General features: G+C 40.8%; 1 protein-coding gene across 1 annotated transcript in view; it reads left to right on the top strand.

The window, feature by feature from the left end:
* The window catches only part of LOC117523134 (coiled-coil domain-containing protein 6-like), a 33,227-nt gene extending 22,374 nt beyond the window's left edge, over positions 1-10,853 (top strand). The window contains exons 8-9 of the mRNA XM_034184554.1: positions 1,948-2,069; positions 9,665-10,853. Of these exons, the coding sequence (XP_034040445.1) occupies positions 1,948-2,069; positions 9,665-9,865 (323 nt within the window). The 3' untranslated portion in view covers positions 9,866-10,853. The remainder of the gene's footprint in view (positions 1-1,947; positions 2,070-9,664) is intronic.
* Positions 10,854-24,594: the final 13,741 nt, after the last annotated feature.

Below are 24,594 nucleotides of genomic sequence, written 5' to 3'. Positions count from 1 at the left end.
CAGGATCATAAACCATCAACATGCGTAAGTTGGATTTCATTAGATTATAAATTGGTTTAAACATATTTTTTGCCCTTGTATTGCAATTTTAGTCCCCAGTGAATGTAAATGTGAAGAACATCCAAATACATGGAGTTTCAGTGCTTTAACACTTGTTGCTTAATCTATGAATTGCTTTCTGTGGCAGTAAAGAGCATATCTATGACATAAAGTGCTTTTCAACAGATGCAAAGAGATGAGAACCATAGATCTAATTACACTCAACAAAAATATAAACGCAACACTTTTGGTTTTGCTCCCATTTTGTATGAGATGAACTCCAAGATCTAAAACTTTTTCCACATACACAATATCACCATTTCCCTCAAATATTGTTCACAAACCAGTCTAAATCTGTGATAGTGAGCACTTCTCCTTTGCTGAGATAATCCATCCCACCTCACAGGTGTGCCATATCAAGATGCTGATTAAACACCATGATTAGTGCACAGGTGTGCCTTAGACTGCCCACAATAAAAGGCCACTCTGAAAGGTGCAGTTTTATCACACAGCACAATGCCACAGATGTCGCAAGATTTGAGGGAGCGTGCACTTGGCATGCTGACAGCAGGAATGTCAACCAGAGCTGTTGCTCGTGTATTGAATATTCATTTCTCTACCATAAGCCGTCTCCAAAAGCGTTTCAGAAAATTTGGCAGTACATCCAACCAGCCTCACAACCGCAGACCACGTGTAACCACACCAGCCTAGGACCTCCACATCCAGCATGTTCACCTCCAAGATCATCTGAGACCAGCCACTTGGACAGCTGCTGAAACAATCTGTTTGCATAACCAAAGAATTTCTGCAAAAACTGTCAGAAACCGTCTCAGGGAAGCTCATCTGCATGCTCGTCATCCGCATCGGGGTCTCGACCTGACTCCAGTTCGTCGTCGTAACCGACTTGAGTGGGCAAATGCTCACATTCGCTGGCGTTTGGCATGTTGGAGAGGTGTTCTCTTCACGGATGAATCCCGGTTCACACTGTCCAGGGCAGATGGCAGAGAGCTTTTGTGGCGTTGTGTGGGTGAGCGGTTTTCTGATGTCAATGTTGTGGATCGAGTGGCCCATGGTGGCGGTGGGGTTATGGTATGGGCAGGCGTCTGTTATGGACGAAGAACACAGGTGCATTTTATTGATGGCATTTTGAATGCACAGAGATACTGTGACGAGATCCTGAGGCCCATTGTTGTGCCATACATCCAAGAACATCACCTCATGTTGCAGCAGGATAATGCACGGCCCCATGTTGCAAGGATCTGTACACAATTCTTGGAAGCTGAAAATGTCCCAGTTCTTGCATGGCCGGCATACTCACCGGACATGTCACCCATTGAGCATGTTTGGGATGCTCTGGACCGGCGTATACGACAGCGTGTACCAGTTCCTGCCAATATCCGGCAACTTCGCACAGCCATTGAAGAGGAGTGGACCAACATTCCACAGGCCACAATTGACAACCTGATCAACTCTATGCGAAGGAGATGTGTTGCACTGCATGAGGCAAATGGTGGTCACACCAGATACTGACTGGTATCCCCCCCCAATAAAACAAAACTGCACCTTTCAGTGGCCTTTTATTGTGGACAGTCTAAGGCACACCTGTGCACTAATCATGGTGTTTAATCAGCATCTTGATATGGCACACCTGTGAGGTGGGATGGATTATCTCAGTAAAGGAGAAGTGCTTACTATCACAGATTGAGACTGGTTTGTGAACAATATTTGAGGGAAATGGTGATTGTGTATGTGGAAAAAGTTTTAGATCTTTGAGTTCATCTCATACAAAATGGGAGCAAAACCAAAAGTGTTGCTTTTATATTTTTGTTGAGTATAATTAGAATTGGCCATTGTGACTACTAATCCCTGAGGTGGAATTTTGTCTCCTTGTCTCTCTGTTTTCCAAAGGTTTGTCCTATGGCAGCCACACAGTTGGGTTCACTCCTCCAGCTACACTGTCCAGAGCTGGCATCGCCCACTACAACACCCCCGCCCTGCACATCCACGGAAGCTCCTCCCATGCCGTTGCGGTGAGTTGGCCCACCATTTATCCCTAATGGACAGTAAATGTTAAATGGACTGCATTTATATTGCGCTTTTTCCATCTGTAGCAGAAGCTCAAAGCACTTTCTAGTAATGCCTCGCATTCACACACTCACTCACGGTTATACAGTGTCATGATGAAGTGATATAGAGGAGGATTCTTTTAAAAAGAAGACCTAAAGTTTAGCTACAAATTGCCAGAAGGTACAGCTGAGATGCAAGCCTAGATTTAATCTGTTTTGGTGAAAGAAAATCCTTCTCTGCTCTACTCCACTATGAAGGTAAGAGTGGTGATGCAAATTTTACACTGTGCACAATTTCTCCAATCACAGCCACAGAAGCCTGTAACATCTTCTGGGTTGTCTAGGTGTCTTGGTGGCTTTCCTCACTCTTCTCCTTCTTGCACAGTCACTCAGTTTTTGAGAACTGTCTACTCCATGCACTTTTACCACAGAGTCATACTGTTTGTATTTCTTCGTAATTTATGTAAATAAAGTCCAAGACATATTCAGTGTCAGCTTTACCTTCAGAGAGCCTCGTCCACAACTACCACAAAAGACTCCAAGCTCTCATTAATTTTAAAGGGAGCAATACATGGTATTAAGAACAGGAGTATGTAAACTTTTGATCAGGGTCGTTTGGGTAGTTTCTGTTGTCATTGTGATTTAAAAACAGTTGTTTGACAATAAATGGCTTCACACAACCACTAGCCATGAGTGGAAAAAGGTTTTTGCATAATTCATATTTTCTGAAAAATGGCCAAAAAACAAAAATTATGCCGGAGTATGTAAACATTTGAGCACAACTTTGTCCTTGTGTATTTGTGTTGCGGACAAAACACAACACAGGGTGAGTACAAAATTCATTTATTGGAATTTGTATGGAGCTAAATCAAGGCCAAAAGTTTTGTAATCTGAAAATAAAAAAAGATTGAAAAATACATTTTGAAACTGAAAATTAAAGTTTTGTAATCTGAAAATAAAAAAGATTGAAAAAATAAATTCTGAAACTGAAAATTCAAATGTTTGTTCTTGAATTTTAATTTTAAAAAGTATTATCAAAATAAAAATAAGTGTAAGAGATGTATATATTTTTCGGTTTAAATACATTTTTGATTCAGCTCTAATTATTTTGATCACATTTATTTTCATTCATATTTCTTTTTTTCACCTTCAGATCTTATTTTTTCAGTTTCAAACTTTTGGCCCTGTTCTGGTGTGGGAGGGCGTGGCTTTGATTGAGAGGGGCGTGAAATTGTGATTACAGGAGAGCAATCAGTCCTCACATGATGTTGCTTTCAGGAAACGTGGGTACTTTGATAGATAATGACTTAACACTTTCTGTCCACTGTATTGTCTTGATACCTGTAAATAAAGTGATGCTAAAGATGTCTATTACAAGTAATTCTAGACCACTCTTGGTCATTTTTGATGTTTAAAAACTGGAAAATATGCAAGATTGTAAAGTTTAACATCTATACCTAAAAAACTGATGTGTCCCAAATCCATACAAGACCGTGAACGCAGCGCAGCATCGCCGCATGAAAATGAAGCAGGTCGCTCATTTTACAGGCTGCAGAGGAGTGTTACGAGCTTTCTAAGTGACACACAGAGAGACCTGGCGCAGCAGATCTGAAGAAAGCTTTAATATGGACAGAACCAAACAGACCGCCGGTAAATCCAAAGCCACCCGGAAGAGCACTCCTGGTCGGCAGCTTGTGGATCAGCAGCTCGGTGGATTTCTGGTAGCGGTGGATCTCGCTCAGCGCCTCGGTGCCGGGCCTGTAACGGCAAGGTTTCTTCACACCGCCAGAAGCCGAAGCGCTCTTCCGGGCGGCTTTGGATTTTGATTTACGGGCGGTCAAGTTTGTTACATCGTCATTAAATTCACCATCCGGTACAACATACGGATCCACTGAACCAACTGCTACACATCGATCACAATAAACAGCTTTATCTCTAGGGTTTAAAGCCTCGTAACAAGCTTTCTTTCTCTCTATTTTCTTTCACGCACCAGCCGCGTAGTAAATAAACGATGGAGACTTGTGTGGATTTGGGACACATCGGTGTTAAACTTTACAATCTTGCATATTTTCCAGTTTTTAAACATCAAAAATGACCAAGAGTGGTCTAAAATTACTTGTAATAGACATCTTTAGCATCACTTTATTTACAGGTATCAAGACAACACAGTGGAAAGAAAGTGTTAAGTCATTACTTATCAAAGTACCCACGTTTCCTGAAAGCAACATCATGTGAGGACTAATTGCTCTCCTGTCACTCACAATTCCACGCCCTCCCATGTCAGAACAGGGCCAAAAGTTTGAAACTAAAAAAATAAGATCTGAAAGTGAAAAAAAGAAATATGAATTAAAATAAATTATTTGATCAAATAAATTAGAGCTGAATCAAAAATTTATTTAAACTGAAAAATATATATCTTACACTTATTTTTATTTTGATAATACTTTTTAAATGATTATAAAATTAAGAACAAACATTGAATTTTCAGTTTCAAAATGTATTTTTTCAATCTTTATTTTCAGATTACAAACCTTCTGGCCTTGATTTAGCTCCATACATTTGCAGGTTAATTTTTTATACCAGTTCTCATGAAAGCCTTCATGTGAAGGTAACTTTAAAGTACAGTAATGACAGTAAGGATCAGGAGATGCTCTAAAATGTACTTTGTGCACTCCGGTGTACAAGTCGCTGGGCCTCCCAAACTAGTTAAAAAAAAAAAAAGAAAAAAAAAAAAAGCACACAGCTGAGCTGCAGGTATTTATATAAAAGGACAGTTAATTGTTAACATGGTACTTGTGCATCCTTATAACCGGGTGCCTTTCTGAAAGTTTTTAGTACAGGCAGAAATACTGGTACTTGTGACGGGGTTGCCCTCAAACTTGTCATTTGATGGGCTCATCTTTTCTTGCTTTAAATTTGCAGAGCACTGCCATTATGTAAAAGCCTGTGCCATTACTAACTAAAAGGTAAATTTTGCTCAGCAAAAGTATGAATGTTGCTTAGAAGTTGCAGTTTTACCTGCAAGAGGAAGTTTTTAATTTCCAAGAACACTCTGAATACCATCCAGAGGAGTCATAGTCTGGCTTGATGGAATTTCCAGGCTGTATAAGGAGCTCAGGAAGGAGGCTGTGGTGCCTCTGACGGGAGACTGGGAGGCATTTCTTAGAAGAATCTGTGAGAAGGTGGTTCACCATCGGTGATCGCAGGACTTTGCAGAAAAAGTAAAAAGTTAGATTGTGAAAGATAGGAGTGACACTGCCCGTAGGACAAAGCTGAGTAGAAAGGATAAGACCAGAGATTTTAGGCAAACAAAACAGCCCAGTTGTGACATTTCCTGCAACATCGATCCTGCAGTGCAGTGTGGGTCTGTGTTTCCACAATATCAGTACTTTTTATTATGGAGTGATTTGATTTCGTGTGAAACAATAGTCAGATACAAATCTTTGTTTAATGTAGATATTCGTTTTCCATGATACATTAGACTAAGCCAGTAGTGGCATTGCTTACCTTGAAATAGTTATTTCATGACCACCAGGGACGTTTTTTCAGATTTTTACTACTGTGCTGCAGCCTTTGTTCAACACTGGGTGCAGCACCTCATACTGTTGCAGAGCATAGAAGATGCCCGCCAGAAGAAACCAGCTTCTGTTAGCATAGCACTGCATAGCTTTACCATTCTGAACTGGCATGATGGAATTAACAAATTGAACTGTATGTAAATTTCAAATGGGTACATTCATCTGTTGTACCATTAACCAGTATTGTACACATTTATTTTTTATTTTTTTAACTTCACAAAATTAATGGTCTGATCAGATTTCTATTTAATCCACTAGATGGCAGATGCAGCCCATGAGCTGTTGCCAGGCAGCCGCTATCTTGCTGTGATATTTTTTTTGTGTCAATCTGTATTCTGTAAAGTAGTGACCAGTTTTACTGCCTGAATGCTTTGTCATGATAAACTTCTCACCATTCGTTTAGCGATTCAGTTAAAAGTCTCACTTTCAGAGGTCTCAGTTTATCCCTTTTTAATTAGCCTTGGGGTTTTTTTCTTCACATCAGGTTTTCCATCCTGGGATATTCTGTAAGAGCAAATTCATAGAATGGAAATGTTTTTTCTCTGTTTGGTGGGTCACATGACACTTGCTTTGACATTGAATATTCTACTAATATAAGAGTGTACACGAATGAGATTAATTTCTCTGATATGCTCCACATTCCAGTGTAGTGTTTTCAGATTTCTTTCAGCTTGGTCCAGAAATTATTAGTGTTGCAGCTTAGCTAAGATTTCCATAATAATTGTTCATTATTTTGACTAAAGCACCAAATTTGGCACATATTCTAAATTAAGTAATGTTCCCTTTTAAATGTGGAGGTATCCTGGAGCTGACCACTAATGACCTACAGGGGTCAATGAAGAATTACACAGGGGTCAAAATTTAAGTGTTCCAAACATATTGAAAGGTATAACATATTGTTTCTGATCACAACTATAACAAAAAGGTATAGTTTAGACTATCCTTGACTAAATGTTGTGGAGTTACAGGGTAAAAACAATAAAAAAAACGATGACAAAGGTCATTTCAGTTTGTACAGGGGTCAAAAGATAAAGTTGCTCCAATTTTGGTAAAAAAAAAAAAAAAAAAAAAAAGACTTTGTGTAGTTCCTCACTCCAGCCAAAAATCACATCAGCGTTTCATGTGAACAGGTCTTCATGCATCCAGGTGGCTTACAGTGGAGTTGTGTGTGTGTGTGTGTGTGTGTGAATTAGCAGTGTGTTACTGCAGTCAAATTGTCTTGGGAGAGTTATTGTCCCTGTGCGCACTCACGCAGCCTGGTTGGCGCTTGTGCGTGTGTGTACTGCCAAAAAAAGACTGTATACGTCCTCAGTGCAGCGAAAAAAAATCATGTCAGAAATTAGTCCAGCTTTTCTTTCCAACTTCCTGCCAACAGCCTCCAGACAGCACAGTGGATTTGTTTTGTGTGTGTGCGTGCGTGTGCGCGCACGCGCGCAAGGACGTGTGCCCGCGATCGCGTGTGTGCGCACTTGCACGAGGACATGCATGTGTGTGCAGAGTGCAACGGTACTAAGCATATGGAACCAAATCTGCACTCTAAATGGAACCAAGCCGCACTCTAAATGCAATGCAACACAAATGGGATGAATTAATCCATGTCATGTGACACACAAAGGACCAATCAAATGACAAGGATCCACTCAGCCGTTGTATAATTTAGAATGTGTGCCAAATTTCATGTTTTAGTTACAAAATGCATAATCACTTTGCTTATCTACTGTACTGAATAATCTTACTTTCACCCTTGCTGCAAGTGTGTTAAGAGCAGTCTTTAATATTATCTTTAATGTAGTGCAAGCATGCGAAGCTTACTTTCACCCTTGAGTATTGTCCGTCTTTAACTTCATAATGAAATTAATTAAGGCTCAGACTAGTGTGTCGTGGCAGACAGTGTGTTTGACAAACTGATGGTATTTTCTATCTTGCTTAACAACATCTGGACTGGGACTAACAATTTCATTCAAGTCTGTTACATAAATTTGATCCTCTTCTGTATTTGTTTTGACAAATAGTGGCTGTACAAGTGTGGGAGAGAGTTTGAATAAATGTAACAGCACAGAAAATGCAGATTTATGGTGAAACTCTTGAAAACATTGATGATGCCCATTGATTTCTATTCATGCCTGGTTGTCAGATGCTGACCAAGATGGCGGCGCTCTGGCAACAGATTGCCCCGGTCCTCCATCTAGTGATTCAATAGAAATCGATGGTTCTGATGACCAGTCTTACAAGAGCCTCACTTGGACCTTTGAAACTTACTCAAGAGTATGAAGATGTAGAAGTTACAAAGCGACATGTTTTAACTCACCTGGTTTTTTTACTCTAAAAATCAAGCCATTGATTGGTTGTATAATGTTCAGTACAAAGTAATAAAACACTATAAGTACTTTACTTCCCCACTTCACTTATTTTATTTCTTTAAATCTCACTTCTCAGGAAGCCGGAGGAGTTTCTTTCAAGCCCCATTTGTACTTTAAGAACAGTACAAATGAGGCATAAGCTCTACACAATCAGCTGTTAGACCACCCAGGAATGAAACGGGGTGAACATTAAGTGTGGGAAAAGAATGTCAGGTTGTTAAAGCTATGAAGCTTTTGTACAACAATCATTTCCACATAAATTTAGCATTATTTCATAATAAAAGACCTGGGAGCGATCACTGCATGACAGCAGCACGTCTAAGTCTGACTCTACACCCAAAGAGATCAAAGGGCATAATGTGAGTATTAACCATCAGATGACAAAGTAAAACATCTTGAATCATTCCAAAGTAACTTTTAAGCGGAAACGAGGTGATAATCGGTGAATCGCTGCTGATGCTCCGAAATGACATGCGCAGTAGAATGTCATTCAACATTCAAACAACTTTATTGATCCGTAAAAGGGCAATTCATATCACGCTCAGATGTGCTGCTGTCATGCTCTGATCAATCCCCTTTTATTATGAAATAATGTTGAATTTATGTGGAAATGATTGTTGTACAAAAGCTTCAGACATCTGTCGCTGAGATGCATGCGAGTGCAGTTTGAAGCAGAAACGAGGTGATAATCGGTGAATTGCTGCTGATGCTCTGAAATGACGCATGCCTCTGAAGGCAGTGGGAACTGTTTGGACGGCGACACCGGCCTTTGCTGTTGAAGCAACATACGTTGGACCGGTGTCTCATGCAGGGGGACAGTAACACAGACATCAGTTGGCCTCAGAGCCTCTACTTATTTTTATGTAAAAGTAAAAATGCGAATATATCCTGACTCAAAATTAACAATTTGGTGATGCATGTTGGCAACTTGTTTATGCAGCGAAATATGTCGGGTGATAGATGCAATTACGCTTCTACAACAGTAGCAGGTAGAGAAGAGTAAATAAAACTTAGCAACTGAAGGTTCCAGATATCAAGTCAGTCCATCCCCGCCTCTTAAAAGTAACAATCTAGCTGCCACAGCTGTATCAAACATGGATGTCTGTTGGGAATTTTCCAGCACAGAGAGAAGTCATATGTCTAAAATCTCATGGCTGATGTTCCCTCACAATGCAAGTAGTACTTCTCATCTAAGTGTCCAACAGTAACTGTTTGTTTGCACAGTCAATCCAGCGGTAGTCACAGATCTTGCAAAGAGACGATGGTTCTAGTAGACTCGGATGTTGAACATGGTGGGTTTGTGATCAGAGAATCCGGTTTGATTCCCTGTCACACGAGAAAATCATTAAGGTCCCTTAGGCAAAGACCTTAATCACCAATTTGCTCCAAATGTCCAGTTGAGCACCAAGCACAACAGCATCCTGACATTGATGAGTAAATGTGAGGTATCATTGTAAAGCACTTTGAGCATCTACAGTAGATTAAAAAGCACAATAGAAATGCAGTGAAGTTACCATTTTTGTCTCTTTGGAGGTTCCAGATGTGGAAAAATATGTAGTTTATAGAATGAATAAATTCTACAAAGTAGACAGTTTAATGAACATGTTTCTCTCTCCTACAGAGGCCCTCCCCTCGGAGAAGCGCCAGTCCTGACAAGTTCAAACGTCCAACACCCCCGCCCTCTCCTAACACGCATACAGGGGCTCAACAGGCCCAGCCTCCGCTGCCCCCACCAGCCCAGCCGATGGTCCAGTCCATGTCGTCCCCGGCAGCTATGTTGCAGCACACCGCGGCAGCACAGCAGCCTCCCTCCCAGCCTTAACGCCACACACACACACACACACACACACAGTCTGTCGCCACGCGTTAGGCCGCCCACTGAATGCCACGATGCTACCGCAACAGCAGCTTCCGTCATTACAGCTCTGGAAGTTTCTCAGTCTTTATCAAGTCCACAAAAGAAAGCAGCTTCAGACAGCCTGAGTGGAAGAAACGACAGCACATCCTTAATGAAAGTAGCTGTCTGCCAATCCCTTATGTGGCTCATTTAACTACTCTTAAAAAGGAATGGGTGGACTGAAAAATAATTTCTTCTGGGATTTTTAGACCAATTATGTTCTTACTTCTGTCTTGTACATTTTTTTTTCTTCCCTCTTTGCCCGGGACTTTAGCTGGTTGGAATTGTTGTGGCGTTGCAGCGATAGCACAAACAGCACGTGTGTGCTATCACACAACAGCATGGTTGTGTTTTCTGATCAGTTGGGTGTTTGGAATGATGGATGTGTGGCTGGAGAAACAGGTGACTCAGTGGAGGGATGCGGTCAGTTCTGATCATGCCTATGACGTGATTGCAGTAATGTCCCCCTACTCCCCTTTGCAGTGTAAAAAGGTTCACCCTCACCCCAAATTAACACCTAGCTTTGATTAGGGCCACGGGGAAGACTGTGATGTTAGAGGCCATTGGTCAAACAGCTTGTGCCACAATTATTTTAGTTTCTGAAAGCATTCAAAGGTTCTGCTGCTCTTCAGTAAAAAGAAAAAGATGGACACTGGTGCATAAACCACAGATAAATGTCGCCTTTTTGAGGTGTTTAAAATGTAGTCTGAGGTGTTACAACTTAGTCATGTACTCAGTCTCTCTCTGCTCTCTGGTGTCTTTCTACAAGCTTCTGTCATCCTTAAAGATAATCCTCATCAGAAAAAGGAGAAAAAAAAGCTCTACACTAAATATACATACTGCTCAAACATTCTATGTGAATGGTACTGTTGAACTAAATTTCTATGTATGATTAAAGCTCTTGAGATGACAATCTGCTGTTAAATGTTTTTGTGTGTGTGCGTGCACATGACATTGGTCATTTTTGCAGCAACATGTGTAGAGCTGTAAGCATGATTGGTGATTCCACACCAGACTCACTCAGAATCCGCTTGGGGAAGTTAGATTCGGCATCTGCACAATCACTCCCAGTGTCGAGCGAAATTTCTGCCTGCGAAAAGTGATCAGGAGAAGTACAGGCATGTGCGCACCCTGTGCAAGGCAGGCCGTGTAGACGTCCCAGGTCAAATTTTTTGCAAGCGGTGACAAATGCTGAGGTCTGTGGAGGTTACAGTTAGGGGAAGGGGCAGTGTTAGAAATGGTAAAACTTAAAAAAAAAAAAAAAAAAAAAATCACAAATGACTAATTTTGTGATGGGATTATTTGGGGGGGCTGTCAGATCGGGCTGCCTCCGATATCTCACATGGCACTGCCTGTCCCTTGTCACCTGGCCCTTGATGGTGCGAGTTGGGCTAGGTCAGTTATTTTCCAGGGATTAGAAATTTTGCTTTCGGTATCTGTACAAGTCAGCTACAAGGGGCGATTAGAGAAGTTTGGGCCTGACCCAGATAAACCAGGGGGTGGTTCTCCATCTCAACACTGCACCCAATGAGTCAAATGTCACACATTCTTGAGAAATGTTAGTTTCTCAGAATGCAAAAGAGAACTGCGCCCTGCTTTTTCTCGGTCAGGCTCAAAACTTCTCAGTCGTCCCTCATATGTTGTCCAGCAACTTGTTGGGGATCCTGTGAATATTCAGGATGTCCCAGAAAGCAGCCAAGTTGACTCAGTTGTCCAGGCTGCTCTCTGAGACATTGAGTTGATGTAGAATCCTTTTTGTCACTTAGTGACTTTTTAAATGGGTGCAACAAGGGTTTTACTTCATTTAGTTGGGGTGGGGGGGGGGGCTTTTCAACAGCATTAGCACCACAAAATAGCCATTTTTACATGTAAATCTTAGGTTAAAGACACATCGGTGAACATACTCATGGCTTTGTCCAGTTACTGGTGATGGGTTTAGGGATGAACAGAGATTAGCCTTCATTAAATCTCCAAAGGTTACTGCGGGCCAACATAAATGTGACATGATATCTTTTTGCCTGCGTGCGTGCTGTGGGAAGCCCGAGTTGTGTGCCCACATTACACTGCTCTCCTACTGTTGAGGCCTGCAACCTGAGCTAAACCAAGCAGGACTCTGGGTGTGGGCCTGACTGTGGCCAGGCTAGTTGCTTCACTGGTGTTTTGCCTCTGCGACCTTCTGGAGCTAAGGCACTCAAACGTTTGGCAATTTAGTCTGTGTTTATACCTGCCAGACCTCTTACATAAAGAAACGCAACAGTCTACTTCTCGGGTATCGCAGGAACATTGGGAGAAAAAAAAAATTCCAAAGTGTCTGAATATAAACTCATCTTGAGTAAAACTGAGAAATGTGAAAGAGTAATCTGAGCACTGCAAATAAACCAATGTTCCAAATGTGATCATTATATTCTGTTACTGACAATTAATCCTAAAGTGTTCAACGCTGCACCACTTGAGAAGCTGAGAAGAATGGGTGTGTCTGAGTTTGCGATTGTTCTGGATCAAGGTTAAGATCCAGGCTTTCAAATCTGAAGAGTATCTGGGTGCTGAAAGTTCAGTGAAGCTAACTTTGTGAATTAGCTTCTCAGCTAATTTTGAAAATAAAGTTAAATGTTCCAAAACTTTTGAAAACCCTAAAAATCACATGTTAATTGCTTTTGTAACTTGTACACTAATCCAGTGAGGAAAATCGACACATGAAGGCAATTAACAAGCTTCACTTGTTCATTTAGTACTTTATGTACTGTGAAGCCCTGAAACAGAATTGTAGAATACAATTAACTCAATCTGCCCATTTTCTTATTTTTCTTTTTTGAAACAAGGGGATTATAAGGCTTAAAACTTCTTGAAAGTCCAGTTCTGTTGGCAGAGTGGTACTATGAGAAAATGCAGCAAAGAATTCTGGCAGCTTTGAGAGTGAAAACCAACTTGACCTGTGGTTTTCTTTCCCATCACCTCCTCTTTACTGCTGTTGTCACTTCTTGGTTTACAGTGCTCACACGGTGTCGGTTTCCATTGATTTTTAGTTAAATAGCCAAATCACAACAACGCTCCCTCAAGGTGCTTCACACGAGTAAGCCCTATAACCTCACCAACCCCGCTGAGCAAGCACGCAGGTGACAGTGGTTAAGAAAACTGCCTCTGGTGATAGTGAGGAAGAAACGTCAAGCAGAAGAGACTCAAGAGGAGTGATCCATTCTAACAGTAGGTTTTTACAAATTTTATAAGAATTTCTTAATAAACAGACTCTTGGTCTTAAATCTCTGCGCCTCCAAGTCCAAACAGCCATCATTTTTTATATCTTTCAACGGATATTACAAGTTGTTTATCTAGTTAGGAATATTGGTCACACTCGGTAGTCGTAATAACGTATGGGTATTTGGGGGTGGGATTAAATAAGTTGGTCTTCATCCCGCGGGTATGTATGTTTGTATCTCCTGTTCTTTTCAACCCAATGTGGGTAAATGTAGATGTCAAAGAAATGCTTATTTTGTAAAACTCAAAATAAATGATCAGTCAGTCAATATGTATGTATATGTACGTGTATATCAAATCAAATCACTTTTATTTATATAGCGCCAAATCACAACAAACAGTTGCCCCAAGGCGCTTTATATTGTAAGGCAAGGCCATACAATAATTACGGAAAAACCCCAACGGTCAAAACGACCCCCTGTGAGCAAGCGCTTGGCAACAGTGGGAAGGAAAAAACTCCCTTTTAACAGGAAGAAACCTCCAGCAGAACCAGGCTCAGGGAGGGGCAGTCTTCTGCTGGGACTGGTTGGGGCTGAGGGAGAGAACCAGGAAAAAGACATGCTGTGGAGGGGAGCAGAGATCAATCACTAATGATTAAATGCAGAGTGGTGCATACAGAGCAAAAAGAGAAAGAAACACTCAGTGCATCATGGGAACCCCCCAGCAGTCTAAGTCTATAGCAGCATAACTAAGGGATGGTTCAGGGTCACCTGATCCAGCCCTAACTATAAGCTTTAGCAAAAAGGAAAGTTTTAAGCCTAATCTTAAAAGTAGAGAGGGTGTCTGTCTCCCTGATCTGAATTGGGAGCTGGTTCCAGAGGAGAGGGGTGATATGGTACTATGAGGTCCCTAAGATAAGATGGGACCTGATTATTCAAAACCTTATAAGTAAGAAGAAGAATTTTAAATTCTATTCTAGAATTAACAGGAAGCCAATGAAGAGAGGCCAATATGGGTGAGATATGCTCTCTCCTTCTAGTCCCTGTTAGCACTTTAGCTGCAGCATTTTGAATTAACTGAAGGCTTTTCAGGGAACTTTTAGGACAACCTGATAATAATGAATTACAATAGTCCAGCCTAGAGGAAATAAATGCATGAGTTAGTTTTTCAGCATCACTCTGAGACAAGAACTTTCTAATTTTAGAGATATTGCGCAAATGCAAAAAAGCAGTCCTACATATTTGTTTAATATGCTCATTGAATGACATATCCTGATCAACAATGACTCCAAGATTTCTCACAGTATTACTAGAGGTCAGGGTAATGCCATCCAGAGTAAGGATCTGGTTAGACACCATGTTTCTAAGATTTGTGGGGCCAAGTACAATAACTTCAGTTTTATCTGAGTTTAAAAGCAAGAAATTAGAGGTCATCCATGTCTTTATGTCTGTAAGACAATCCTGCAGTTTAGCTAATTGGTGTGTGTCCTCTGGCTTCATGGATAGATAAAGCTGGGTATCATCTGCGTAACAATGAAAATTTAAGCAATGTCGTCTAATAATACTGCCTAAGGGAAACATGTATAAAGTGAATAAAATTGGTGCCAGCACAGAACCTTGTGGAACTCCATAATTAACCTTAGTCTGTGAAGAAGATTCCCCATTTACATGAACAAATTGTAATCTATTAGATAAATATGATTCAAACCACCGCAGCGCAGTGCCTTTAATACCTATGGCATGCTCTAATCTCTGTAATAAACTTTGATGGTCAACAGTATCAAAAGCAGCACTGAGGTCTAACAGAACAAGCACAGAGATGAGTCCACTGTCTGAGGCCATAAGAAGATCATTTGTAACCTTCACTAATGCTGTTTCTGTACTATGATGAATTCTAAAACCTGACTGAAACTCTTCAAATAGACCATTCCTCTGCAGATGATCAGTTAGCTGTTTTACAACTACCCTTTCACGAATTTTTGAGAGAAAAGGAAGGTTGGAGATTGGCCTATAATTAGCTAAGATAGCTGGGTCAAGTGATGGCTTTTTAAGTAATGGTTTAATTACTGCCACCCTAAAAGCCTGTGGTACATAGCCAACTAATAAAGATAGATTGATCATATTTAAGATCGAAGCATTAAATAATGGTAGGGCTTCCTTGAACAGCCTGGTAGGAATGGGGTCTAATAGACATGTTGATGGTTTGGAGGAAGTAACTAATGAAAATAACTCACACAGAACAATCGGAGAGAAAGAGTCTAACCAAATACCGGCATCACTGAAAGCAGCCAAAGATAACGATACGTCTTTGGGATGGTTATGAGTAATTTTTTCTCTAATAGTTAAAATTTTATTAGCAAAGAAAGTCATGAAGTCATTACTAGTTAAAGTTAAAGGAATACTCGGCTCAATAGAGCTCTGACTCTTTGTCAGCCTGGCTACAGTGCTGAAAAGAAACCTGGGGTTGTTCTTATTTTCTTCAATTAGTGATGAGTAGTAAGATGTCCTAGCTTTACGGAGGGCTTTTTTATAGAGCAACAGACTCTTTTTCCAGGCCAAGTGAAGATCTTCTAAATTAGTGAGACGCCATTTCCTCTCCAACTTACGGGTTATCTGCTTTAAGCTGTGAGTTTGTGAGTTATACCACGGAGTCAGGCACTTCTGATTTAAAGCTCTCTTTTTCAGAGGAGCTACAGCATCCAAAGTTGTCTTCAATGAGGATGTAAAACTATTGACGAGATACTCTATCTTACTTACAGAGTTTAGGTAGCTATTCTGCACTGTGGTGGTATATGGCATTAGAGAACATAAAGAAGGAATCATATCCTTAAACCTAGTTACAGCGCTTTCTGAAAGACTTCTAGTGTAATGAAACTTATTCCCCACTGCTGGGTAGTCCATCAGAGTAAATGTAAATGTTATTAAGAAATGATCAGACAGAAGGGAGTTTTCAGGGAATACTGTTAAGTCTTCAATTTCCATACCATAAGTCAGAACAAGATCTAAGATAAGATTAAAGTGGTGGGTGGACTCATTTACATTTTGAGCAAAGCCAATTGAGTCTAATAATAGATTAAATGCAGTGTTGAGGCTGTCATTCTCAGCATCTGTGTGGATGTTAAAATCGCCCACTATAATTATCTTATCTGAGCTAAGCACTAAGTCAGACAAAAGGTCTGAAAATTCACAGAGAAACTCACAGTAACGACCAGGTGGACGATAGATAATAACAAATAAAACTGGTTTTTGAGACTTCCAATTTGGATGGACAAGACTAAGAGTCAAGCTTTCAAATGAATTAAAGCTCTGTCTGGGTTTTTGATTAATTAATAAGCTGGAGTGGAAGATTGCTGCTAATCCTCCACCTCAGCCCCTGCTACGAGCGTTCTGACAGTTAGTGTGACTCGGGGGTGTTGACTCATTTAAACTAACATATTCATCCTGCTGTAACCAGGTTTCTGTAAGGCAGAATAAATCAATATGTTGATCAATTATTATATCATTTACTAACAGGGACTTAGAAGAGAGAGACCTAATGTTTAATAGACCACATTTAACTGTTTTAGTCTGTGGTGCAGTTGAAGGTGCTATATTATTTTTTCTTTTTGAATTTTTATGCTTAAATAGATTTTTGCTGGTTATTGGTGGTCTGGGAGCAGGCACCGTCTCTACGGGGATGGGGTAATGAGGGGATGGCAGGGGGAGAGAAGCTGCAGAGAGGTGTGTAAGACTACAACTCTGCTTCCTGGTCCCAATCCTGGATGGTCACGGTTTGGAGGATTTAAGAAAATTGGCCAGATTTCTAGAAATGAGAGCTGCTCCATCCAAAGTGGGATGGATGCCGTCTCTCCTAACAAGACCAGGTTTTCCCCAGAAGCTTTGCCAATTATCTATGAAGCCCACCTCATTTTTTGGACACCACTCAGACAGCCAGCAATTCAAGGAGAACATGCGGCTAAACATGTCACTCCCGGTCCGATTGGGGAGGGGCCCAGAGAAAACTACAGAGTCCGACATTGTTTTTGCAAAGTTACACACCGATTCAATGTTAATTTTAGTGACCTCCGATTAGCGTAACCGGGTGTCATTACTGCCGACGTGAATTACAATCTTACCAAATTATATGTGTGTGTATATATGTATATGCATATATGTAGTATGTATGTGTATATATGTATACGTGTGTGTGTGTATGAAGAGAGTGGAGAGTAGGTATATGTGTGCGTGTATATATATGTGTATATGTGTAGGGGTATGTATATGTATGTGTATATATATGTATTGTATATTTATTTATGTGTTAGTGGGTATGTATATAGGTATATATGTGAGTGTGTATATGTGTGTATAAGTGTATATATGTATATAATGTGTGTGTGTGTATGTACGTATACAGGTATATATGCACGGCCCAAGCAGAGGGTCACCCCCTAGAGCCTGGTCTGCTTGAGGTTTCTTCCTAAGAGGGAGTTTTTCCTCACCACAGTTGCCTAGTGCTTGCTCTGGGGGTCGGCAGGGTTAATATGGAGTGACTTGGGCCACGTTTGTTGTGATTTGGCGCTTTATACATAACATACGTATACATGAATTGAAATGTAATTGAATATTGAAGTGTATGTCTGTGTTGATATGTAGTGTGTTGTGAATTTGTGTATATGTTGTTATGACTTATAATTGTTGGACTCATTCTAGCAGGGGTGGGCGTTGATAAGCTTTGCTTCTGCCCACACCCTTTCGGACTCACAGGCTTGTTTATATAACATTCATATTATTGGTATGTTTCTGTTCTTTCGGATTTGTGTGTGTGCCGAATAAATCCATTCATTCATTCATTCATAGTTTCACTCCAGCTTGTGCGAATGAAACGCAATCAGAGTAAACAAGCATGTTTATTAAATCCATGTCTTTTCCTCTAGTGCAGCATTCCCAAACTGAATGCCACAAGCCCACTTTGAAAATCTTGAAACTGACAATAATTGACAATAAGGATACAAGTGACAGAAATGACGTTCCTTGGTATGGTGTTTGGGCTTATAGAGGTTTTGCATGTGACGCCACAGGTCACGTGCAGAGTGGTATCATGCGCGGGCGCTGCCATTTTGAAGGTCAACTTTAGCCAGTCACAGTACACTTGGCTGTGTAAACAAGCCATCTCAACTCATCTTTCCTCTGCTTTTTTTTTTTTGTCGTTTTTCCACTATTACACGATGCTGGAGACTTGTGCAGTTCACTGTCACAACAAATGTGGACAGAAGGAGAATGTGAGTTTCTACAGGATTCCAGTGGACACAGAGTGCAGAATTTTGTGGATTGCTGCAATCAATTGAAAAGGCTGAATGAATGAATGAAAGGATTTAATTACAGGCGTTCCCTTCTCTTGATGTTTCGTCCTGACCTGGTTCCACCGGATTGTTACGGCTGTCAGAAGTGTGGAGAACTTTCTCTACCTATTCACCAATTGCACGAATATCCAGCAGATACCCAGGGAAGATGGTGCAAGTATTATAATTTGTTTTGGCAGTTGCATTCATTGTCAGAGGGGAGGTCGCTTTTTTGTTCATGCATTGCAATATTCAATTATCGATTATTAATAACTGTTTATGTTGCAGATGCCAAAAGTGACAATCCCCTCAGTCCCGACTGTGTGCCCTCAGTCTTCCAGCATGTGGATTTGAGAGAAGGATGTGCAGAAGTTTCTCAACAGGTAGGACATGAAGAGGAGGAGACTGGAGTCAACCAGGAGAATTCATGCTGCTAGTGTCCTGCTTCAACTGTCACAAGCCCCTACTGAACCAATTACTTGTATCAAAAATTCTGACAATGTTTCAAGTTTTAAAAAGCTATTTCAAAACTGGGAGTGTTTAAATTCATTATATATATATATATATATATATATATATATATATATATATATATATATATATATATATATATATATATATATATATATATATATATATATACATATATATATAGACAGTGAGGAAAATAAGTATTTGAACACCCTGCAGTTTTGCAAGTTCTCCCACTTAGAAATCATGGAGGGGTCTGAAATTTTCATCTTAGGCACATCTCCACTGTAAGAGACATAATCTAAAAAAAAATCCAGAAATCACAATGTATGATTTTTTTAATAATTTATTTGCATGCTACTGCTGCAAATAAGTATTTGAACACCTGTGAAAATCAATGTTAATATTTGGTACAGTAGCCTTTGTTTGCAATTACAGAGGTCATATGTTTCTTGTAGTTTTTCACCAGGTTTTCACATACTGCAACAGGGATTTTGGTCCACTCCTCCATACAGATCTTCTCCAAATCGTTCAGGTTTGGAGTTTCATCTCCCTCCAAAGATTTTCTATTGAGTTCAGGTCTGGAGACTGGCCAGGCCACTCCAGGACCTTGAAATGCTTCTTACGGAGCCCCTCCTTAGTTGCCCTGGCTGTGTGTTTGAGGTCATTGTCATGCTGGAAGACCCAGCCATGACCCATCTTCAATGCTCTTACTGAGGGAAGGAGGTTGTTTGCCAAAATCTCACAATACATAACCCCATCCATCCTCCCTTCAATACGGTGCAGTCGTCCTGTCCCCTTTGCAGAAGAGCACCCCCAGAGTATGATGTTTCCACCCCCATGCTTCACGGTTGGGATGGTTTTCTTGGGGTTGTTCTCATCCTCTAAACATGGTAAGTGGAGTTGATTCCAAAAAGCTCTATTCTGGTCTCATCTGACCACATGACCTTCTCCCTTGCCTCCTCTGGATCATCCAGATGGTCACTGGTGTACTTCAAACGGGTCTGGACATGTCCTGGCTTGAGCAGGGGGACCTTGCTGCCCTGCAGGATTTTAAACCATGATAGGCTCATGTGTTACTAATGTAATCTTTGTGACTGTGGTCCCAGTTCTCTTCAGGTCATTGACCAGGTCCTCCTGTGTAGTTCTGAGCTTTCTCAGAATCATCCTTAGCCCACAAAGTGAGATCTTGCATGGAATCCCAGACCGAGGGAGACTGACAGTCATCTTGTGTTTCTTCCACTTTCTAATAAATAATCATAACAGTTGTTGTCTTCTACCAAGCTGCTTGCCTGTTGTCCTGTAGTCCATCCCAGCCTTGTGCAGGTCTACAGTTTTGTTCCTGGTGTCCTTAGACAGCTCTTTGGTCTTGGCTATGGTGGACAGGTTGGAGTGTGATTGCTTGAGTGTGTGAACAGGTGTCTTTTATACAGGTAACAAGTTCAAACAGGTGCAATTAATACAGGTAAAGAGTGCAGAATAAGAGGGCTTCTTAAAGAAAAATTAACAGGTCTGTGAGAGACAGAATTCTTGCTGGTTGGTAGGTGTTCAAATACTTATTTTCAGCAGTAACATACAAATAAATTATTAAAAAAAATCATACATTGTGATTTCCAGATTTTTTTCTTTAGATTATGTCTATTATTGCAATTCTCTTTGGGGAGTGACAAGAATGGACAGGATTAGGAATGAACATATCAGAGGGATGGCTCAGCTGGGACAGTTTGGAGACAAAGTCAGAGAGGTGAGATTGAAATTGTTTGGACACGTGTAGAGGAGGGACCCAGGGTATATAGTGAAAAGGATGTTGAGGATGGAGCCACCAGGCAGCAAGAGAAGAGAGATTCCAAAGAGGAGGGTTATGGATGTGGTGAGGGAGGACATAAAGGTGGTTGGTGTGACAGAGGAAGATACAGCCGCAAAAAGAAGAAAGAAGTCCACTGCCACAGTGTCGAGACTTTTCAATAATACTGCGGATGTCATGTGTTCTCTCACCCCAGCTTTAGTGTTTTGGCCACAAAGGTAGCAACTTAGATTAAACTGACCAATGTCTTGTAGATCAGTTTTCAAGAATTCTGCCTGCATAATAGATTGTTTTGAAAATTTTTATAGAGAAACCCAGCAATCTCAGGGCAAGGGCACAAACCTATTCACAGTGTAAACACTCCCTAAGGTGTTCTTTCTTTAATTTCAAAAGGCTGGGGTGGCAGAACAAGTGATGAACACGTAATAGAAAATAGTGGGTTTTTAAATACCCGGAGATGTTGTTCGTGCTGACAGGGGTTTTCTTGTAGGCAACTCTATTAATCTTTTTAATGCCAAACTACAAACACCAGCTTTTATAAAGAGAAAATAAATAAATCTGGTACACATAGAGGCAACAAGAGATTTGGCAGCAGTGAGGATTCAAGTGGAATGAGTGATTGGACACATCAGGCAGAAGTATACTACTGTATGTTGTCCGGGACCATTCCCATACATTTGTGTGAATCAAGATCTGACAATAGTCACACCAGTTTAGATAAAATTGTGCAATTAGGCTGTTCCTCAATCGTTCTATTTGAATAGGATTAATATTTTTCTGCAGTTTCTTCATATCATGATGCTTATTGGAATACTTTTTGCTTCATTTATTTTCAAAGTATGTCATTTTACAAACAAACATTGCTCACACAATAAAACTTTGTATCAAAAGTTTAAACTTGAGCCAGCAAAAAAGCAATAACTGGAAAATGGCTACAAGAAGAACCCCCTACTCTTATAGAATGGACAAACATTGTTAACGAAATATACGTACGAGATGGAACAAATAACTTTTTCTTTGAGACAATCTTTGGACAAAGGGAAACTGTTCTTGGAAAAATAGACATCATATATTTATTCTTGATGTAAGCAATTATTTAAATACACATACATACATACAGAAGACAATGCATTGTGGCTTTCAATATCTTCAATTCTGAATGTATGTCATTTTTGGTCGAGTTGGTCTATTATGTTGTTTAATTATAAGTTGTGTTTTTTATGTTTGAAAAAAAACCTAAAACTTAAATAAACATAAAGTTAAAAAAAAAAAGAGTTTAAACTTGCTTTGATGTAATCATACATGTTACATATTAGCTCATATCAAAATAAAAGCAAGTGTTGTATGGCTGGGGGGCCTGGCTGCCTTTTTGTTTCTGTCTTTTGTTTTTCCTTCCAGGTGGCTTGCATTTGGGACTGAGTGGCTGTGTTGCTGAGGTTATCAGGACCTCACCCTGATCACCTGCGGCTCGTCAGGACTCACAGCTGTGGTGCATCTATATGGATTGGAACATGGTGGCATTTAAGACTGGAGTATACAGTGTGTATTTGCCAGAGACTCGACCTTGTGACCAGACGGGTGAGATCGTCGTCTCGGGAGCCATCTCATCAGTGGATGCAGAGAACGTCCAGGGTTTGATGCACAGTCTGTGAAAGAGGAGGGGGTGAGGTCTCACGCTCGTCAGCACACTTCCTGAGGTACGTTAGATTTTGTGACTAACGTTTATACAGTCAGTAAATGTGGTGTCCCTCACACCTTATTATATTGAGCTGTACGTTAGTCATGTATCGGCTTCCACTGCAGTGGAGTTTTGTGAACTGGATGTTCCATGCCTGCAGGTTGGGAAGCTGATTAGTAATTAAGCCAGGAAGTGTTTGCTGTTTATGTACACCTTTGAGTGGTCTCGCTGTGTGTAGAGTGTGGACTCACATAATGGTTCCTTCTTTCACAGACTCGGTTTGTTGCGGCCACCTGGTGGGTGTCGGTGGGGTCCTTGGGTCCGAACGGCTTCTGGCTCCGGACCGTTAGCGCTGCTGGGAGCGCACCGTATCACCACCACGCCAGACCGCACACTCTTTTGTTGTATTGTATCACATCACTGTTATGTATTAAATTCAGTTAGCCTTTGTACCGTGCTCTGCTTATTTCATACTGGGTCCTTCAAACGCTGGTCGGTTCTCCGAGCTGCGTCCGACACATAACAGTAAGTAATAGATAAGTGAATGAAGCATATCAGTGCTTCAGCTCAACTTCTGAGCTTTAGCTCTTTTGTCCTTTATTCACAGTACACATTTCCAAGTCTTAGTTTGATTTTTCACTAAGGGCCCTTGGGCAAGGTCCTTAATCCCCTAATTGCTCTCGGTGTGTAATGGGCGCCTTGCATGGCAACAGCCTCACATTGGGGTGAATGTGAGGCATTGATGTGTAAAGCGCTGTGAGCATCTGATGCAGATGGAAAAGCACTATATAAATGCCGTCCATTTAAGGAAACTCAGCACTACAGAATCACTGGCGTCTGTCTTCATATGTCAGAAACGTCTTAGAGGATGTAACTCTACGATTGATCCACACAGTCAAACAAGATGATCCTTCTGGTGCTACACCATAGTCGATATGACTGATGGTTGACAACAGATATAAGTAAGAAAATGGTGGAGTCTTTTGATGCCAATTTCAGGGGCACTTCTAAAATATTTAAAAGAATAATAAAATAAGAAAAAAAAAATGTCTGTTGGTGCAAAACTTTGGAGGAGGTCTCGCCCGGGGAGTAATTCAGTGTAGAACCGCCACTGTTTGCAGTCATGAGGTTGCTGGACAAAAGTGTTTGACGATGCTGTTATCTTTGCATGAGGACAAAAGGTCCAATTCTTTAGGGTCCTTGCGAGACAAGTACTGCATCAAATGCAGTGAGTGAGTCTCTCTCCCCCCCTTATTATATGGTTGTGAGATCTGAATGCTAATTGGAGACCTAAGGTGAAGACTGAACATCTTTAACATTATGTCTCTTTGGAGGATCCTTGGGTACCACTAGAACAACTTTGTGTCAAAGGCATGGTCACTTATTGAGACTCAGATAACATCTGCTGCTTGCATTGTGAGCAAGCATCACCTACGGCATTTTGGGCATGTGGCGCATTTCTAAGGGCATGATCCAATGCACAGTTACCTCAGTACTGAGGACACCAGCAATTGGAAAAGGCCAAGATCAGCAACTAGAAAAGGTCAAGACAACACCCAAATTTCACCTGGTTGGGGCAGATAGGTGGCTACTTTCAGACGGACTAGTTGTGAAGCGGCAACATATGACACCGGTGCATGCTTTCAGAGCTGACCTGAGGTAGATCACGCAACTGTTGAGCTGCAGCTAGAAATCAGGTTATTGTAAACACACAAGCATCTTTGTGTTTGTCTTCAGGACCATGCAAAACTAACGAACTGCTACTCAGCAAAGTAAAATGTATGGCCACTGGCGCTTTATATGGAAACTTACGGTAAATTTGATCCCAGCCTCTCTCCTGTTTTTCACCAATGAGCTGACAGACACGAGTTGACAATACAGAATCACTCTTATCTCATTGGTCGAGGGACATCTGCTCGCAAGAAGATACCGACGTCATGAGCCGACGACGGTCGCTGGACGACAACAACAAAGCAGCATGGCTGATATCGATGCAGACACCGACACTGGCACTGCAGATATGTCTACGGACAGCAATGTCTGTAACGTCGTTACTACTAGGACTAAAAAAAACAAACAAACAAAAAAAAGAATGCAAAAATACAGGGGAGAATGAGAAAAGTAAAATGGCTGGGTGGAAAAGGTGCGCGACAACAGTATTGTTTACTTTTCAGACTATTTTTTGCACT

The sequence above is a fragment of the Thalassophryne amazonica genome, chromosome 13 (assembly GCF_902500255.1).
Source record: "Thalassophryne amazonica chromosome 13, fThaAma1.1, whole genome shotgun sequence".
Lineage (NCBI taxonomy): Eukaryota > Metazoa > Chordata > Actinopteri > Batrachoidiformes > Batrachoididae > Thalassophryne > Thalassophryne amazonica.
The sequence above is the reverse complement of the archived record's forward strand: the minus strand, read 5'-3'. Positions and strand labels throughout refer to the sequence as shown.